This window comes from Vespa mandarinia, chromosome 3 (assembly GCF_050613455.1).
Source record: "Vespa mandarinia isolate Hongniang chromosome 3, ASM5061345v1, whole genome shotgun sequence".
Taxonomy (NCBI): Eukaryota; Metazoa; Arthropoda; class Insecta; order Hymenoptera; family Vespidae; genus Vespa; species Vespa mandarinia.
In genome coordinates this window covers 6,743,596-6,762,049 of record NC_140812.1, presented here as the reverse complement: position 1 = coordinate 6,762,049, position 18,454 = coordinate 6,743,596, and the positions used below count along the sequence as shown (strand labels likewise).

At 27.0% G+C, this 18,454-nt stretch overlaps 3 protein-coding genes across 5 annotated transcripts; 1 reads left to right on the top strand and 2 right to left on the bottom strand.

The window, feature by feature from the left end:
• Nucleotides 1–253: 253 nt before the first annotated feature.
• mxt (Eukaryotic translation initiation factor mextil) lies at nucleotides 254–6,069 on the top strand. 2 transcript variants are annotated; one of them, XM_035884256.2, is made up of 10 exons: nucleotides 254–376; nucleotides 637–777; nucleotides 1,015–1,184; nucleotides 1,258–1,450; nucleotides 1,857–1,928; nucleotides 3,194–3,254; nucleotides 3,344–3,635; nucleotides 3,717–3,960; nucleotides 4,059–4,180; nucleotides 5,468–6,067. In XM_035884256.2, exons 1-10 carry the CDS (start codon nucleotides 268–270, stop codon nucleotides 5,570–5,572), a joined length of 1,509 nt encoding a protein of 502 aa, XP_035740149.1. In that variant the 5' UTR covers nucleotides 254–267; the 3' UTR covers nucleotides 5,573–6,067. The 2 variants fall into 2 exon arrangements, with proteins under 2 accessions (XP_035740149.1, XP_035740152.1); XM_035884259.2 differs by lacking the exon at nucleotides 1,857–1,928 and having other exon boundaries at nucleotides 5,468–6,069.
• Nucleotides 6,070–7,237: 1,168 nt separating this feature from the next.
• On the bottom strand, nucleotides 7,238–15,107 carry Top1 (DNA topoisomerase 1). 2 transcript variants are annotated; one of them, XM_035884246.2, is made up of 12 exons: nucleotides 14,870–15,107; nucleotides 14,514–14,559; nucleotides 13,205–13,595; nucleotides 12,805–13,127; nucleotides 12,594–12,733; nucleotides 12,324–12,527; nucleotides 11,982–12,140; nucleotides 11,789–11,880; nucleotides 10,397–11,370; nucleotides 9,876–10,326; nucleotides 9,645–9,794; nucleotides 7,238–9,564 (listed from the first exon to the last, which is right to left on the bottom strand). In XM_035884246.2, the coding sequence occupies exons 1-12, from the start codon at nucleotides 14,909–14,911 to the stop codon at nucleotides 9,462–9,464; spliced, it is 3,075 nt and encodes a 1,024-aa protein (XP_035740139.1). In that variant the 5' UTR covers nucleotides 14,912–15,107; the 3' UTR covers nucleotides 7,238–9,461. The 2 variants fall into 2 exon arrangements, with proteins under 2 accessions (XP_035740139.1, XP_085512228.1); XM_085656102.1 differs by lacking the exons at nucleotides 14,514–14,559; nucleotides 14,870–15,107 and adding an exon at nucleotides 14,310–14,425.
• A 538-nt stretch (nucleotides 15,108–15,645) lies between these two features.
• Rnmt (RNA guanine-7 methyltransferase) lies at nucleotides 15,646–17,935 on the bottom strand. Its single transcript, XM_035884260.2, has 7 exons — nucleotides 17,641–17,935; nucleotides 17,360–17,558; nucleotides 17,014–17,270; nucleotides 16,707–16,888; nucleotides 16,367–16,579; nucleotides 16,069–16,274; nucleotides 15,646–15,971 (listed from the first exon to the last, which is right to left on the bottom strand). Exons 1-7 carry the CDS (start codon nucleotides 17,719–17,721, stop codon nucleotides 15,928–15,930), a joined length of 1,182 nt encoding a protein of 393 aa, XP_035740153.1. The 5' UTR covers nucleotides 17,722–17,935; the 3' UTR covers nucleotides 15,646–15,927.
• Between the last annotated feature and the right edge of the window lie 519 nt (nucleotides 17,936–18,454).

The window sequence follows — 18,454 nt, the reverse complement described above, 5'->3', positions numbered from 1 at the left end:
TCTCTTTTTATTTTATTTCTTTTCGCTCATAATACAAAATAATTGACAATATCATAAAGCTTATAAATCGGTTTTTTTTTTAAATTGATAGAAATTTTATTAAAATTTTTACGAGTATTATTAGATTTCCTCGCAAAGTAAATAAAAATAAAAAAATATAAAAAAGGACAGATGTTTTTTTTATTTGTTGACTTTGACGTTTTCAATGTACCTTCGAATATATCGTTCAATTTAGATTAACAGTTAATTATTTGAAGGTAATAAACAATGGCCACGACACAACTGAATAGGGCACGAACAATCAAGAAAATCGAAAAACCTCGGCCACTCAAACTTAATCAGCGCCATACGACCGTCGATGGACGGATCACGACAGGTATACTCAACATTTTTTATATTTTTATTAAAATATAAAAGCTTTTTACATATATATTTAATATTTGAAATGTAACTCCAATTTAATAATATTTTAGTTTATATGCTAAGTTCTATATAAACAATAGTTTTTTGTTCTAAACTCTATATAAATATAATTTTATTTTTTATATCAAAAACATTCATATAATAAGTATTATGTATATGGAGATTTTGTAATTTTTAGTATTTATTGTAAAAAATTATATATTCTTCTAATAGTGGAGGACATAGTGTCCTTAATCGACAATGTTACGATGCAATTAACTAATGGCTTCCATGACCAAACGCTGCAAATGAATGTGATTACAATGTGTAATCATCTCAAACTTTATGCACATCAGTTAGAAGCTATTTACAAAGGTATAATTTTTCTTTTCACACTTTACTTTTTACTTTTTTTTTTTAATTCCTTATAAAAAAGATTGAAAAGGGAAAAGAAAGAATTTTTATTTTTAAATATTATTGTTGAATTAATTTTGAAATAGATAGTATATTTGTAATCTGTATTAAATATTTGTTGTTTGAAGATTGAACTACATATCTAAGTTTCTATTATTTCTTTGCATAATTTCTATTTTTAATGCTTGTAATATTTAGATCAGCTGGACAGAGCTTTTGTCGCAATAAGGAATGGAAGTCAAGACGAGAGACTAGATCTGACGACTAGGGTTCATTTGCTGGAACTTATAGAATTGCGAGCTAAACAATGGCGTCACACAGACTCTATGGATGTATATTATACTCATAAATTATCGCATCTTGATAATGTAATTGAATTACTTTTGCTATTTTTTAATAATATTCTAATCTCATATTTATAAACTGAAATTATATTTACAGACAGAAGGAACTCTAGAAACACTTGCGAATCCATTGGCTTCACCTTTGACGGTAGTTCCACCTACTGCTACATCTATTCTGGGTCCTGGTGAAGTAATAAAAAATAGTGGCAAATTTGCGAAGCCTACTCGGATTCCTGGTAAAAATTATTGCAAGGATGAAGTTGTTATACGTAACAGTGATTCTGGTAAAGGTAAATAAAATTCATGGTTTTCTAATATTCGTAATTATATATCAAAATTAAAAAATGGTATGCAACTGACTACAAATTTTATTCAAAAAATCAAAATTATGATTTATCATAGTTATTATATATCAATTGTAAGGTAATATGAGTATGTGCTGCTAGTAAAACGTATTATATGAGGATACCATGTTAGCTCTATTTAAAAAAAGACATTTTTTTAGGAATTTTCTTTTTTATTTTAAACAGTAGTATCTATTTTAGTTTAGTTTAAATATTACTTATTTTGCTTATTTTATTACAATTTTTAAGTTCAATTTTTCAAATTTAATTCTTAATATAGTTACAATTTAAATTAATTTCGTGCAGTTTATGTTTATCGATTCATTTTTAAATTATGTACGTAAAAATACAGTGATGGGAATAAAAGGGCGTCGTGTTCACATGATCGAAGAACTGAGCCAGACGATCATCTCCTTCCAGCGAGGTAAAGCAATGATCTGCGATTGGCTTATCAGCATTGTGCTCGTGCATTATAAGAATAATACTTGATGAATCAGATGACACCTAATTCCTTACCATATCCTAATATTCTAACATTTGTGAGTTTAATCACATGTATTTAGATTGCAATTATGAATAATTCAATCCTAATGTCTTATAAGCAGTTTGATAATTACTAATTTATCTTTAATTGCAAGCATACTACATGCATCATTTACTAAGAACAATTGCAATTTTGCAAATAGTTTTATGAAACAGATATATAGATTTCTGATAATATCAGATGTTCCGCATAACTACATAATGTATGTTTTAATCTAAAAATATCAAAGTTTTGATTGTTTTTATTTATTATTTATATAATATAAATTTTATTTTAGATTTACGACAAAGTTACATAAAATGATTTTTTAGCTTTGATGTGATCATCTTAGGTATATATGTATATACATTATTTTGCTGTAATATAATTATTAATTTCAAGCACGCTACCAAGTGAGTTGCTACCAAGTATTAATTACATTACAACGTTCAAGACTTGGATATCAAGATGTTCAAATCATTGATATATTGATTTGAAGGTCAAAAACATAAGGTTATCTGAAGGTCACAGTTATAAGGTATATAGAAAATTTGAACACGTTCTGCAGAAGCTTAATCTGTTACTATTTCTTTATCCTTTAAATCATCATGGCATGTGCCACTGTATGTTCAATGATGCAATATATAACTGTCATGCATTGTGCCTGCAGCTTTTTAAATAATGATTAATCAGAGTTATAATTATTGTGAGATACATATATTATTAGTAAAAGCTGGAAATAATCATTTGTCAATAAAGTTACATACATAGCAATATAATTACCATCACAAGAATGATTTAAAAATGTTATATTACTATCTGAAATATTAAAAATTTTTACAATAACATCAGTTATATAATATCTATATATCATAGCCAAATATACCACATTGTATTCATTTCAACAAATTTAATAACAGATCAATAATGACTTTGTATTTATAATATATCTGAGAAAAATTGTTAAAGCAATATTTAACACCAATAATTGATTATATTTTTGATTGGAGTTATATGATATGTTGTAGCATTTAAAATGTTACCATCTTGTAATTAACAATCTTGTATAAGTATAAGACAGAAGTTTTTAATTAATAGAATAAAACTTACATCCAAATCTAGTAATTATAATGTATATAATAATGTGTAAAATTTTTTTTTTTTAGTAAACCCTGGGGCTAAAGAACGACTTGTCCAAATAACTGGTACTTCCGAGGACAAGATACAGTGAGTTTATATATTTCACTGTTATAAAAATTCTTACAAATAATTATTATCTTTAATACATTTCTTTAAATAATGCCTATTTATACTAGTTATGCGAAGGATTTAATAAAGGATACGATTCAACGAAATGCATCTCCGGTACGGTTGGAGCAAGGTGGAGGAGAAAAAGGAGGTATAGGAGGTTCAAGCTCTTCTTTAAATAGTAGTGCATCTGAAGAAAGTAATCGATTGCAACAACACCAACAACAGAATTCTCGTTTGAGAAGTTCACTCCTTCATAGCTTCTCCACCAACGACGCCAGTATTGGCGAATATAAATATACAGTTACAGTCGATAATCAATCCCTTAAGATTACAGGAACAAATTTGGATCTTGTTAGGGTACGAATTTTTATTGTAATATTTGGATTTTATACATTTCTTTTTATGTATACTTAATATTGCATTTTTTACTTTTCTTAGACTGCAAAATTAGTGCTGGATGAATATTTCTTAGGAGATTCTGAACAATTTGGAAGTGGAATAGAATATTTTACCTTTGACGAAAAACCTGCTTCATCTGATAATAATTTGTCACAAACACCATTAACTCCAAGTAATACCGTTTCATTAGGACGAGAATTAAGTATGGATAGTGCAGCTACTTCTGAAAGTGAAGAAACATATAAATCACATCTTGCTACAGAACTTCAGTCATCTGATCAAGGTACTTAATAAGAGTTCAAAACTGTTTAAATAATTCATGTTTAATATTTTTTAAAGAAAAGTTAAGTTATAGTCAAATGATTTGAAATAAAATTTCAGATCCAGAAATCAGAGAACTCACTTATGAGTTCTTGCTGCTATGTTCCACAGGCCCTTATGCAAAACGGCCTCCTGCAGATTGGGCTCGTATACAGAAGGAATGCCCGAATATTGTTCGTAAGGTAGACATCTGTGATAGTAATGCTAATCATCTAATGTGCACTATTTTTAATGCTAATCTTGCTTGCAAGATGACTAATATTTAATATATCAATACTCTTTATGCATAGATTATTTTTCTTATAACAAGAAAGTGAAATTAACAATAAGACGATCGACATCTTTGTGTTATGTTTTGATGCACATTCTGTGTAAAATAATATGTAATATACGTTATATCATATATTATATATTATTAAATAATCTAATACATTAGATACTTAAATAGAGTCTATTACCATGGAAATAATTGCCAAAGTATCGCATTTAAGCCATTTTTCATAAAAGTAAAATAATTCAAAATATTATTCTCGTTAACTTTATTTGATTAATAATTTCATTGTTAATGAGCTTTTTGCTTTTAAAATACTATTGTTAAATTTAACATGTTAACATTAATATTATTTTATTATGTTATTAATACTCAAATTTATATTTTTGTTATATTTCATATCTTTATTTGATGCTTGGTTATGTAATGTCGATAAGGAACCATTATAAAACTGCTGCAGATATTACTCGATTTAGTAAATAATATTAAGCTAGATTTGACTTAAGCTATAATAAACTTCTGTGGCTAAATTAAGACTGATTATAAAACAGTAAATATTTTACGTTTCTATTTTTTCTTGTATTCCATGATAAATATTATTTACTGAGATTATAAAATTTTGTTGTTTCTTATTATAGTTATTGCTTGAAGATTGTTTAATGTTTATAATAAAAATAAATGCTTGTATCCAGTATGAAAGATATTAAAAACGAAATTAATAATGTGTGTAATATTATATAAAACCTAAAATTTCCATAATAATAATTAAACTTTAAAGTATAATAATTTTATGACAATAACAAATTATATATTATATATATGTAATAAAGTTATATTATTGTTTCATAATATATGAATAAAAATGAAGTGAAAAAATATTGATTCACTTCGTTTTTTAATCATAATATATTTAGAATTCTCTGTACCGTTTAAACCATACATATATATATATATATATATATATATATATATATATATATATATATATACATACAAATTAAAAACATAATTATAATACAAAAATATGTTTTGGATAAGTTCTTGAATTAGCATGATTATATTTGCATTGGCAGCATAACATTTAGTAAATTTAAAGCATGCTGCTTTTAGTATCATTTACAGGTAAGAACATATTTGTTTTATCCTACAATGGTTATTAAATATAATAATTTTATATTAATTTATGTAACCTTCACAGGCACCGATTCGCTGGTTCGAACCGGAGACATACAAAGCAAAAGTAGCAGCAGCTGGTGTCATTGCAATATTACCTGCTGGTGAAGGAGAAACAGATCCTGAGTGAGATTATATTTTCAAATCATCCTTATATACATTGCACATTTAGAGAAACAAAATCTTCCAGTTTATCTCGTGCCTTCTTGCGAATGCATTGTGATAATTAATATGATGGCAGTAACAAAGAACAACTGTAAGTTACACGTACTTTTACAATTGTATTAAAATATGTATTGTGATTTTATGGAAATTTTGCAGAAAATTTTCATTATTCAACATTTCATTACAACAAGATCACGTAGATATAGTTATACTAATAGTATGATGTTCTTATATACAAATGCAATTTTGAATCTTACAAAGCATTTATGCTTGGTACAGATATATCGGAACAATGCAAAGTTGTATACATAATAAAAATTCACAATTAGTTGGTCATAATTAATATGACACAATTTAGATTTGTAATAAATATCAAATCTAACTTGAATTGTCATCTGTGTTAGTAATACTATAAAAAAACACTATTAATGTGGACTGGCTGGGACCATGTCAAACTAATTACAGTGGAAAATTAAATATAAAAGATATTAAAAATAGTTTTCAATTACAAATATATATCACGTGATTGTTTCTATATTCTTTGTTGTTTAATTTTTGCATCATTAAAGCTTGTTAACACGAGTATTGCTATATCATTTAAAGCACTATAATATTTGTTTAATACAAACAAAATATATTTAAAACAGAAATTTTTTATATATGAATTAACATAATTTAACGAAATTTTGTGTATAATAATGAGAAATGGCAATACTTTGTGTGTTTATGTTATTTTTTTTCTTACTATTTTTATCTTGTTTATTGACAATATTGTGGCAGTTTGTTAATTACAATGATGATATTATATGATTTACACATAAATTTTGTACTATTAAATGAGATCATATTTGCAAATGTCCTTGTATTAGCAGAATATGTATAAAAATTATATCGTGTAAATCTTCTTTAGATAAACAAATCAAAATCTGCATTGTTGCAATTTGTCTGTGAATAGAAAGTAGAAATATCTTTGTTTCTGTGAACACATATTTTCTTGCTATGCAAAGAAAAAATGATCGTACAGAATAGTGATTTATCATAGTCTAGTCTATTTATCATATATAATGAAAAATACGTAGAAACAGAGTTTATTGATATAGTAATTATTTTGCTCTGACACATCAACCAAAATGTTTATAGTCATACAGATTTTACATTTTATAAACTAAAATGCTAATTATACTTGCAGTACTGATTATGTCAACGTACTAAAATATTTCATTGTCTCTCGAGTAATGCAGAAGAATTAGTATTAATATTATAATGTTACCAGAGAATGAAAATTATCTCTCTTTTATAAATATAGTAAATATATAATATATAGTGAGATAAATGAGTACCATTTATCGTACGTTTATAGTACGCAATGTAATCATGCTGCATAGTAATTATAATGCTTTGTTTATAAGTTTTTACACTATTTAATATTTATTATAAATTTGATGCACTTATTTTAAATAAATTATTATGAAGGAATATAATAAGGCATGTTAATTTAATTTTACAAATCTTAGCTACATCATTAGTATTTAATTATACTTCGACATTTAATAATAAAATAATAAAATAATAAAATAAGAGATACTGAATAATACATATTTTTACTGATTTCTGTTACAGATAAATATTAAAAATTTTCTATATTGTTATTTGTGAATATGACAATATAATAATACATATGTATTTATATTGCTTAGTATCATGTATTCTTTCCGTATATTCTACTGAATGAATTTAATGAATACAACCTGTTTCTTTCAATACTGTAGTTTTTTATTAGTTCAGTATTGTACAGAAATGATTGATAATGTTCAAAGATGTACATTCAAGACCTACACTTTTAATTTGTGCAGGCTCGGCTGTATTTTGAACGTCAATTATATTCTTATGTTTTGTAAAAGTTAAAAATTTTATATTATATATTATTGTGTACATAGAATCGGAAATCTATACACTGATTGCATTTTATAATTTGTCCTGACAGTGTCTTCTATATTGCAATTTTTTTCCAACATCTATGATTAAGTAATATAATATTATCTATATTCATATACAAATTAATCTAAAGAAATATTTTAGTCTGAAGTGTACATAAGCAGTCCCTCTCTCTATTTAATATTATATTAAAAAGAATCCTTATACTTGATGACATTAAATACAAAATAACGCATAAACAGTTACTATCTAAATGTGCAATTAATGATTAAATATAATGATTAAATATAAGAACGATAGAATGTACATGTACTTCGAGAAACTGTTATGTATGACTTAACAGACTAATTAATATGTAATTAACAAATAAATTGGCAGTTCTGCAAAGTCAGAATTGCTAATACATAGTTACTTAAATTGAGAAAATATTTCCTATATATTTAAGATATATATTGACACATTGCCACACTTCTTAAAATAGGAATTTGCAAAATTGTTCCATTTATTCCACATAATACCATTTGTATATTGCAATTTGCTGCTTAGATAAATTATAAATAACTAACTTTGTTTAATTGTGTTTAAAAGGAAAAAATATTGAGATAATTAGTCCTATATCAACTCTATTTAAATGAGATGCTCTTTTCATCAAAACAATTAAGAAATAGTCTTTTACAATCGTCATTACTTGAGTCCCATTATCTGTTATCCAGATATCAACATCTATCAAGTTTAAATTATGGAATTTTTTTTAATACAAATAAGTATGAAAACATGACGTTTTACAATATAATCTTGTAAAATATGAGTGGTGACACATATATGCTATATTTATGTATATGTAAATACACAGTGTCACTTAACTATATTAGGTCACGTGAAAAGAACACTTCCAACGTTAAATAGTAAAACTTATTTTTGTCAATGGACTATGAAGTATAAATAATGTTTTCATGCATTGCAGTCAATGTATTTTCTAGAATCATTGTCACCATTGTGCATAATGTTATCACGTATACAAATGATGTGAAAAATTAATCATACAGGCATACATTATGTTCACATTTATGATAATCTACGTTTTTTTCTTTTTTTCTTTTTTATAAAACATAGATCGCAAAAGCGATAATTTATTTAAATAGATCGCCATACCAATAGTTTCTTTAAGGGATTATATGCAAATCGTGTTTGCAGAGCAATTTTGCGTTCTAAATGTTATTTATACCAAAAAAATTAGCTTGTTCTACTAAAGTCTACTTTTCTAATTTATAATGAGAAAATGTTAATGACTTGAAATGACATTATTATATATGTACAAAAAAATCAAATGAAGAAAAGAAATATAAATTGTCTATTTGATAGCTGCATTTACATAAGTTTGATGCACTTAATTAATTGTGGCTGTCAACATTTTCGACAATATACTATTTACAGTGCTACAGCCCATACATAAAATATTTATCTAAACTTAGAGGTTAAAAGAAGATTATCTTATAAAAGCATCCGAAATATCCTCTAAATTTAGACTCCGCACAAATTTGATATTTGTCTAATTCACACGCATAAGAAATTGTCACCTAATATATCTTACTTTTTTATTTATCAAACTATTCATTTTTCTTGATTATTTACGAGACTAATTGAACGCTATACGCAGATATACAACGATCGCTAAAATTTTTATGCATGATTGCCAGGCGATCGATTTGATACTGCTATTAAGTATTAATTATATACTGAATATCAAGTCTCCTCACTACAATTTTAATATTCTATATAAAATGTGTCCAGCCGTTCTTATATTTATTTATGTAAATACAAAAAATTATATCATTCTTGTATTTCCCTAATAAAACAGAAATTCACTAAATACTCTTAACGAAAAATATGTCGTTACATAAAAGCAGTGTTTTATGGGGTTAAAAGACATAGTCTGGTCCAGCCATGTCTATCGCCCATCTGAATTTATCCCTTTGAGTTTTATTATAAATTTTTTCGATTGGGACATTATGTTTCTTGCACCTAAATAAAAAATAATTATTTTATATTTTTTTTTATCTAAAATATGCACTTATATATTATTATAAAACTCTAACATTTACCATGCAACAGAAATTCTTGGATCTAAATAATTAAGTTTAGAGGTTCCTAATGCAATTTCTTTATTTTCTTCTCTATCAGTTGCTTGAACCTCTAATTTCGTCAATTGTTCCTTCAAACGTTCTAATGTTTTCTTTTTCTTCTCATAAACACTATAGGGAAAAATAATACTTAAATATATATTCTTGATGTATATATATAAAGGAAAATATTACAAATAAAATATTACATACACTTTTTCTTTAATTGAACCATGTTTCGCATCACGTTTTGCATCTTTTACTTGTAATTCTGCTTCAGTTATAGCTTCTTTTTTAGCCTCTATTTTTGCTTTTAAATTTTCCATAGATTTTGCATGCGTTTTTGGCACAGAACGTTGATGATTACATAATATAGCAACAGCTCTATTAGCTCTATTATATGCCAAAATTTTTTCTGCTTCTGTGTCATCAGGATTTGTTAGCTTATCTAATTGTTGTTGCAACGTCCATGATGCATTGTATGTCCTAAATACTTTAGCAGTAAGACCTTCCATTAATTCATTCAGATGTTTATTCATGACTGTAGTGTTCAGTCGATCAAATAAATCATCATTAGGAGATTTATTTTCCATGAATAATTGCAGATTTTTGAAAACTCGTTTTTCTACTGGCACTTCGTTATAATATCTTATAGAATCTTTACCTAAAATAAAACGGAAAAAGGATGTATATAATTATACATTAAATATTATCATTAATATAAAAATTCTTACCTAAGAAATCAAATACAACTACATATTCTTTTCCATCTTTTTGTTCATGCAATGTGATATGCTCAACACGCAGAGAACAGCAACCTACAGTATCTGCTTGATCTTCATCTTTCTCATTACCAGCTCTAAGTGCTAACTTATCAATAAAATATAAAGCTACAGCTCTTTGTCTAATACGCATTTCTTTGCTTTTCCAGTCTTCTCTATATTCTGCACGAATTTTATCAATTGATGCTGCTAATTTTCTTGCAGTTTCATACTTTTGCCAATCTTTTTCACCTTTCAACTTACTTGAAGGATTAAGCATAACATACTTAACTTGTCCTTGGATATTTTCTGTCCAAGAAGCCAACCAAGTTACATTAGGATCGTGTCTAATTTCCTTCCACTTATGGCCATCTGGTGGTTTCGGAATATTAGAATCTTTCGAACAATTAATAAGAACATCTTCAGGCAAAACTCTCTTTTTTAACTTCCCCATTTTTGGATGTTCTCCCCGACCTCTAAAAAGTCCTGGAGGTTCTATTTTAAAATTACCTATTTTTTCTTTATGCCCATCAATAATACAGAAACCATATTCTTTTTGAATTTCCTCGTTTTGCTCTTTTATTTTCTTTTTTTCTTCTTTCGACATTGCTTTTCTTTCTTCACTTTTCTGAACAAAATATGCATGTAGTTCTTTAAAATTACATTTACTCAAATCAACAATTTTATTTCTTTCAGATTCTGTCATTACTTCTCGCCAATCATGAAAGAAATTGTTATTAAACGCTTCCTTGGTCGTATAATCATGATCCAACATGCGTGCATAAAATGTTGCAACTTCTTCTGCACCTTCACTTAATTTCATTTCTTTATTATTATAATAAAATTTAACACTAGGAGGAAGTGGTTCATATGGAGGTGCAAAAACTGGTCCTTTGTGTTCCAGAAAAGTCCATTTTGTTCCATCATTTTTCTTTTCTTCTTCCCACCTAAAATAATATTTTATTATTATTTCGTTTTATAAATCAAGTTGTGATTCTTTAATAATTTAAGTTATAATAATTTAAACAGAAATCAACGTTTCAATAAATGTGATCTAAATAAACATAACCTTAAAAGAGACTGAACATTTACACATTTAGATTTCTTGTAATAACGACTATTATTAAACGGAATTCTTATTGAATATAGCATCACTGTATGTATAAATCGTTTCATTTTAATATTATATATTAAATTAATAAACAGATAGATCAGTATTTTCATACTAACTAAAATCAATTAGTAATATTTCCCGTGAGATTAAACATACACGCGGAAAATACAACAGAAAGAGGTTAGGTGATCATATGATCATGCACCAAGAATAAACCAAACTAATTCGAAGAAATGTACCACATATTTTACCATTTCCAAACATCTTGTTCATCTTCTTGCTTTTTCTTTCTAGGACTAGTTGTTTCGCCTTTTATAGGTTTATTACTTTTCTTCTTTGGTTTCTATCAAACAATATATATTCAGTAATATAATACATAATACACATATATTATACATATCATATATATATACATATAATAGAAAATATTAATGAATAATTTACCTCATCTACTTCAGATTCTTCGTCTTCATGTTTCCGTTTCTTTCTTTTTATCTTTGAACCAGTTTTCTTGGTTTTTTTGCGGGTAGAGAGTGGAAGTTCTTCTTCATCATCTGATTCAACTTTTCTTTTAACATTTGGTGTGGACATTGATCTTGCAAACTATACACAAGTTAATATTTATGTGTGTTATTGTTATTATAGAAAATAAACTGTTATAAACTATTTCTTTATATAGTACATAAAATCTAATGTAAATATTATCGTATAAATTGGACAAAATTCATTGATGTATATATATTTAGATATATATCTTAATATTTAAATTAAGATTAATATGTTTACCAATGGTACATCTTCCTCAGATTCTTCTTCAGTTTTAAGAGTTGTATTATGAAGGTCTGAGAGTCTTGTGTCATTTCCATCTGTTGAATCCATACTAGCTTCATCTTTAATAGGTTCATCCTCATCTTCTTCCTTGATAAAAAGATGTGGTTCTTCACCACTATCATCATCATCATCATCTTGCTCCATTTGAGATATTTGTTCCTGATATATGTTAATGCAATATGTTAAAGAAATATGAAAGGAAAGAAAAGGAAAATTCTATTTTACCTCTTTTATGTCTGGTTTTATATCATGATTATAACAAAAACTTTCATTTATAAGATGATTGGGTTTGACTTCTACATCTTCTTTATTTCTAACTTCATCTTTTTCTTTCTCCTTTTTATCTCTTTCTTCTCGGTGTTTAGCTGTAAATTTTTAAATATAAGAGATATAGAGAAAACAATCAATTATTTGTTAAAAGTATAATATAACCTACATTTTTCTTTCTCGTGCCTATGACGATCTTTATCTTTTTCATGACGATGTTTATCCTTAGTTGATGAACTATGTTTATCCTTTTCTCTATCAGAAGAACGATGTTTCTCTTTGTCTCCAGAATGAGAACTGGAATGTCTTTCTTTATCCTTTTCCGATGAATGTTTTTTATCTTTTTCTTTATCCTTTGCAGAATCTCTGTCTTTATCCTTCTCACGAGAATTTGAACTCAATGAATTATGCCTATGCTTATCCTTCTCTTTGCTTCTTGAACTTTCTTTATCTTTATTGGAGCTCTCTTTATCCTTGGAAACATTATGATATCTAAAATAAATTTATAAAAAATATATATATATTTTTTTTTTCCAAAATATACAAAGAACCTTTTTTTTTCTTAATACCTGTCTTTTTCTTTTGAACTCGAACTAGATTTATGATGATGATCCTTATCTTTACTTCTGTCTTTTTCTTTATCTTTACTAGATGACGACCCACTATGCTTATGATCTTTTTCTTTGCTCGTTGATGAACCACTTTTTTTCTCCCTGTCTTTATCCTTGCTACTACTGCTACTATCATGCTTTTCCTTATCTTTGGAGGAACTAGAACTATGTCTATGCCTGTCTTTATCCTTCTCCCTGTGATCACTTTTGTGACTTTTTTCTTTTTCTTTACTTCTGTCTTTATCCCTATGTTCTGACTTATGAGATCGCTCCTTTTCCTTATCTTTATGTTCAGATTTATGTTCCCTTTTCCTATCAAATCCATTAGACATGCCATTCATATGAGCATCTAAACAAAAAATATAAATTTTGTAAATTGTACTTGGGTTATATTTAAGTCTTTACATCATTATATAAACATATAAATAAATAGAAACAAATAGAAGTTATATACATAAACCTATTTATATGGAAAATACATTTGCTCTTTTATAAATATAAAAACTATAATCATCATTACTATAAAATAAAATTCACATTCAATCGACATAAATAATTTTCTTTCTTATATCACTTATATAACTTAATTATTTTTTATATTTAAATTCTTCTTTTTATATAATATAAACGTAAGCTTACTGAGCATCATTATAAAATAATTTATATATATATGCGTTGACGAAGAAAAAAATAATATTTAATATAATATACATTTAAATTTTGTAATACATCAAAACTTTAAACATTTTATCTCATAACTATCTAATTTTACTTATCTTCGTAATAAAATGGAACATAAATAATTTTCTATGGATAATATATTACATAGCACCTATTATATATAGCCAACTATGTTGGCAATATATACCACCATACGTGTACGTATACGATCGAGACTTTCATTTCCGATCATATTCAATTTCTTTCAGAGAGTACAAACAACTTGTCTCGACTCGTAAAGCTCGGAAACGTGTAAAAAGCTGTTTTTACTCTCGGCAGTAATAAAATGTGATATGAGAAAGAAAAATGAAAAAGAAAACAAACGAAAAAAAATGAAGTTCACATCTTCGATATAAAAATTGTAAGTTTCGAAGGCTTCCTCAGAGTGGAAACACGTGTCCGAGCGCTTGGGTCGTTGGCAGGATAAGTTGGTCCGTTCGCTTCTCGTCGCATCGGAACTCGACTGTTTGCCTCCTAAATCGCCCGAATTTCATGATCTCTCGTACAAGAGAATACGCATACTACAGCTGCGAATAAATCAACTCACCATTATGATTACCCACAACGCTACTGTTTTCCTTCGACCGTCTTTCCTGAAAGAAAACAAAAAAAAAAATTGTATTCGATCATTCAAGCAAAATTATACACGATGATCGTTTGAAAAACAATATAAAAATCCTAAGGAGAATGCACAACTCATCGTTGGACTTAACGTCTGGATAGGTCGCTCGCTCATGATAAAGTTGGACTTAGTCGCAGACGCCATTTTGGGACTTAGAAAAATTCCGCGTCTATCCTCGATAGGTATTACCAAGAGAAAAGTCCCGTTAAACGAGAGTAAATTGAGAAACAATACACGTACGTTTGAATAATTTTTTTTAAATATACGAAATCATAACTTACCAGATTGGAATTTGTTTCCGATATCGGCTGCTCGAGATCCATTTCTTGCCGTATCGAAGCTTACGGCTGATAGACTCTGGCAGCGCGAGACCTAACAGAAGCGAGAAGAGCACCGGGAACGCACTCACACAGAGTACTGACTCGGCTACAACTATATGTTTCGTGCGTGACTTTGTCTACAGAGTCCTCACTAGCATAGAAGAGCAAGACACAGCAACGGTTAAGTATCAAAAATGCGTCATTGCGCATGCACCTACCTGACTCCGCCCCTTCGATCCCCGGTATGACCCTCCATCCGACAATTCTCTCTCCCTCCTATTTATTACTTTTCTTTCTATCGGACGTATGCCACATTCGCTTTTTCATCTGTCATGTGCTTTATTTTTTTCTTTCACAGTTATTTCTTCATTTTTCGATAGATCAGGTTAGATTTTTTTACACACTCATAATTTATATTTAATTATTGCCGATTTTATCTTTCAATATTATTTTCAATTTTTCCTTTGATATTTTCTTTCATCGAATGTTAAAAAGCTTTCTATATATAAAGGATCAGTGCAGATAAGGATTTTGAGGATGAAAATGTGAAAGAATTGTAAAAATATTTCAGAAATATTATTTTTATGTTTTATCGAAGATGCGTTTAATACTGAAGTCATTATTTGTTTCTGGCTACAAAAACTCATTGTCAGATATATCATGAAATTTGTATCTATATTTTAATCAGTATAATGACAAAATTTTTTAATATATAAACAATTATACGAATGAAGAAAGTAAATTTTTATTACTGTATATTATGGAACATATTTTTATCTTAATTCTATTGAAGGAAACATTTTTGAAAATGTCTGTGATTGGAGACTAAGTCTGATTATATATATTTTTCTATGGTAACAAAATAATTTATATGATATAAAATCATTGATCATGCATTGTGTAAGCCATTAATAATGTCATTCTAAATATTTTCATCGTGAAATAAAGAACTTCTTTTGTAGCTTCACTTATCCTGTCTTATAATGGCTTCATTGTTGTTTTCATCCTCTTGTTCAACTCTAGTCTACTTCTTTTTTTTGAAATGCAAATACTGCATAAAGTGCTGTAAAAATGATTAGTTTATTGAAAGTTCACAAATTCAAGGAAATATATGCAAAATATATTTTTTGTCAGTTAAAGTACATATTTCTTTTACTTACACGTAACTTCCCATTCTGCTTGAGACAACGTGCCGATTTTACGGTGGCCTGGTAGATTTTGCATATAATTTATAGCATGTTGATAATCTTGTAAAGGTTGTCCCAATAATGGGCTTTCATGATACGGAGGATAAGTTTCCAAAGCTTGCATTTTACCCAGTAAAGATTTGCCTTCATTCTTCATGCGTTCATAGTAAGTTTCAAATCTACACACATAAAAATACATGATTATATTATACAAATAATATTATGAATTAAAAAAATTATATTTTACAATTTTTTAGAATATTTATATTACCTTTCAAACATTACTAATTCAAGACCAAATTTATAAGCTAATTTGCAGAGTGTAGGGAGATGAACAAGAAATTCTGGGCAATTAACTACACCTTCAAGATGAAAATTATATTTAGCACCAAAAAAAGGTGGTTTCAACTTATCTTTACATAAAAATTCTACGGTATAAACATCATTTCCAAACTTGTTACCATCACACTTTTGCCATCTAGAACTAATAAGAAAATTTTACAAATTAATTTGTAAATATATATATTATTTTGACCATTAATTATCATTTATAAAAAAAAATATATTTTATTTAGAATGAACTGATTAAGCAACACAATATTTATACATACACTAAATCATAAGCATCTGGAACAGTTCCAATAAAATAACCACCTGGCCTTAAGCATTCACTTGCATTTCGAAGCATACATTCTGTTTGTGATAGTGATTCAAAACTATAATGAAATGCAAACTGACAGCTCACAAGATCAAATTGTATAGTAACATCCTTGTATTTTTCCCTTAGGCATACCTAAAACTCGCTTTTATAACCAATCCCATTGACAAAATTATAATATAGAACATCAAATTTTTAAACATTAAAATTATATCATAAGCCAAGTATAAACAGTTCCCAAAATTGTAATGACTAAATACCTTTGTACAGTCTGCTGCAATAAATTCAGCAGTAAAAATAGGTGCAAATCCCCTTACTTTGGAACTTTTGTTTAAAATATCACTATATCGATTTTTACACTGTTCAATTGATATTTCAGCTATATCGGCACAGATTAAATGACTAATCTCTCCTTTTTTCCATTTGAGAAGATCGCCACCTTTACCGCAGCACATATCAAGTACCTTCAATGGGCTGTTATGATTTTTGTTTTGTTTTATTTTAGTTAAATATTCGTCTATGAAAAAAGAAAAAATACATATATACATATTAATAGAAAAAAATATATTTTAAAATCATATTAAATAGTGAAGAAAATATACTTACTTATAAGCATACTTTTGATCCAATTGTTAAAATTTCTCATGTACACAATACGACTTTGATTCCTTTGTGAAAGATGTGTTTCTTCAATTGCATTGTAATGTTCAGCAACTAATATAGCATTATCTGCTTTTTCATTGTTTGAAACATTACGACTATCTCTACTGCTTCCAATAGACAAGTCTGATGGCCTGCTTGAATACTGTAATATGTAATATTGAAATTATTAGAAAGTTTATTAACATTAGTTTTAATTACTACTATTTATGTTCAAACAAACTTACATATGATGTATCTTGTCCTGTATCAGTTTTTAGTTTATTTTTCTCTAACAAATTACTTTCTTTTTCCTCCATTACGGACATTTCAGAGCGAAGTAAAGTAATATAGGTTATTGAAAAAAGTTGATGTAAAAAACGTTTGTATAATTCTCAGATAATATTAAAATTATACTCCAAATGATATTAAACGAATCATGATTACATTCCAGAATGAAACGATAACAAATCTTTCATTAATAATCATACAGATGCCAATACTTACAGTCAAAGTTCATTGTTATTAAGTAGATAGGAAACTATAATGTTGACTTGAGTACGATTATTGCGCATGTGTTATATGATTCACATTGATTGGTCATTATTTAAGCAATTGTATGTACTTAAATCGAGTATATAGCATATTAAAATTTATATATTAAAATTAATAATAAGTAATATTTATTTGAAATATACTATGCTTAAATATGCTTAATACTATTCTTAAAACTATATAAATAAGCTTAAACAGTTAATTTATAAATTCTTTATAAATATTGTTATATAAATTTTTGACTAACATCATTATTTCTATCAATACACTTTTTATAATTTAAGAAAAATACGTTTTTATACTATGGTGTAAATTATAATATTGAATATATTCTAATTAAATTATGCTGCTTGAATATTTTCAGTTATAACATTTTTTCGTCTATCTTTAAATAAAATAGAACATTTAAAATTGGTTTATTTTAGAAACTGTACTAAAAAGAAAAGAAACTTTTTTATAGTTTTCTTATGAACATAAAAAAAAAAAAATAAAATCAGTGATTTATAC

Excerpts from the sequence above, each read along its gene's own strand:
- mxt (XM_035884256.2), top strand. The coding sequence starts at position 268 with ATGGCCACGACACAACTGAATAGGGCACGAACAATCAAGAAAATCGAA. Across the intron at positions 1,185-1,257 it reads AATTATCGCATCTTGATAAT|ACAGAAGGAACTCTAGAAAC; the intron begins GTAATTGAATTA and ends TTATATTTACAG. Across the intron at positions 3,255-3,343 it reads ACTTCCGAGGACAAGATACA|TTATGCGAAGGATTTAATAA; the intron begins GTGAGTTTATAT and ends TATTTATACTAG.
- Top1 (XM_035884246.2), bottom strand. The coding sequence starts at position 14,911 with ATGGATCTCGAGCAGCCGATATCGGAAACAAATTCCAATCTG. Across the intron at positions 12,141-12,323 it reads CTGAGGAAGATGTACCATTG|TTTGCAAGATCAATGTCCAC; the intron begins GTAAACATATTA and ends ACTTGTGTATAG. Across the intron at positions 11,881-11,981 it reads AAGAATCTGAAGTAGATGAG|AAACCAAAGAAGAAAAGTAA; the intron begins GTAAATTATTCA and ends ATTGTTTGATAG.
- Rnmt (XM_035884260.2), bottom strand. The coding sequence starts at position 17,721 with ATGTCCGTAATGGAGGAAAAAGAAAGTAATTTGTTAGAGAAAAATAAA. Across the intron at positions 17,559-17,640 it reads CAGGACAAGATACATCATAT|TATTCAAGCAGGCCATCAGA; the intron begins GTAAGTTTGTTT and ends TACATATTACAG. Across the intron at positions 16,889-17,013 it reads TTGCAGCAGACTGTACAAAG|GTATGCCTAAGGGAAAAATA; the intron begins GTATTTAGTCAT and ends AGCGAGTTTTAG.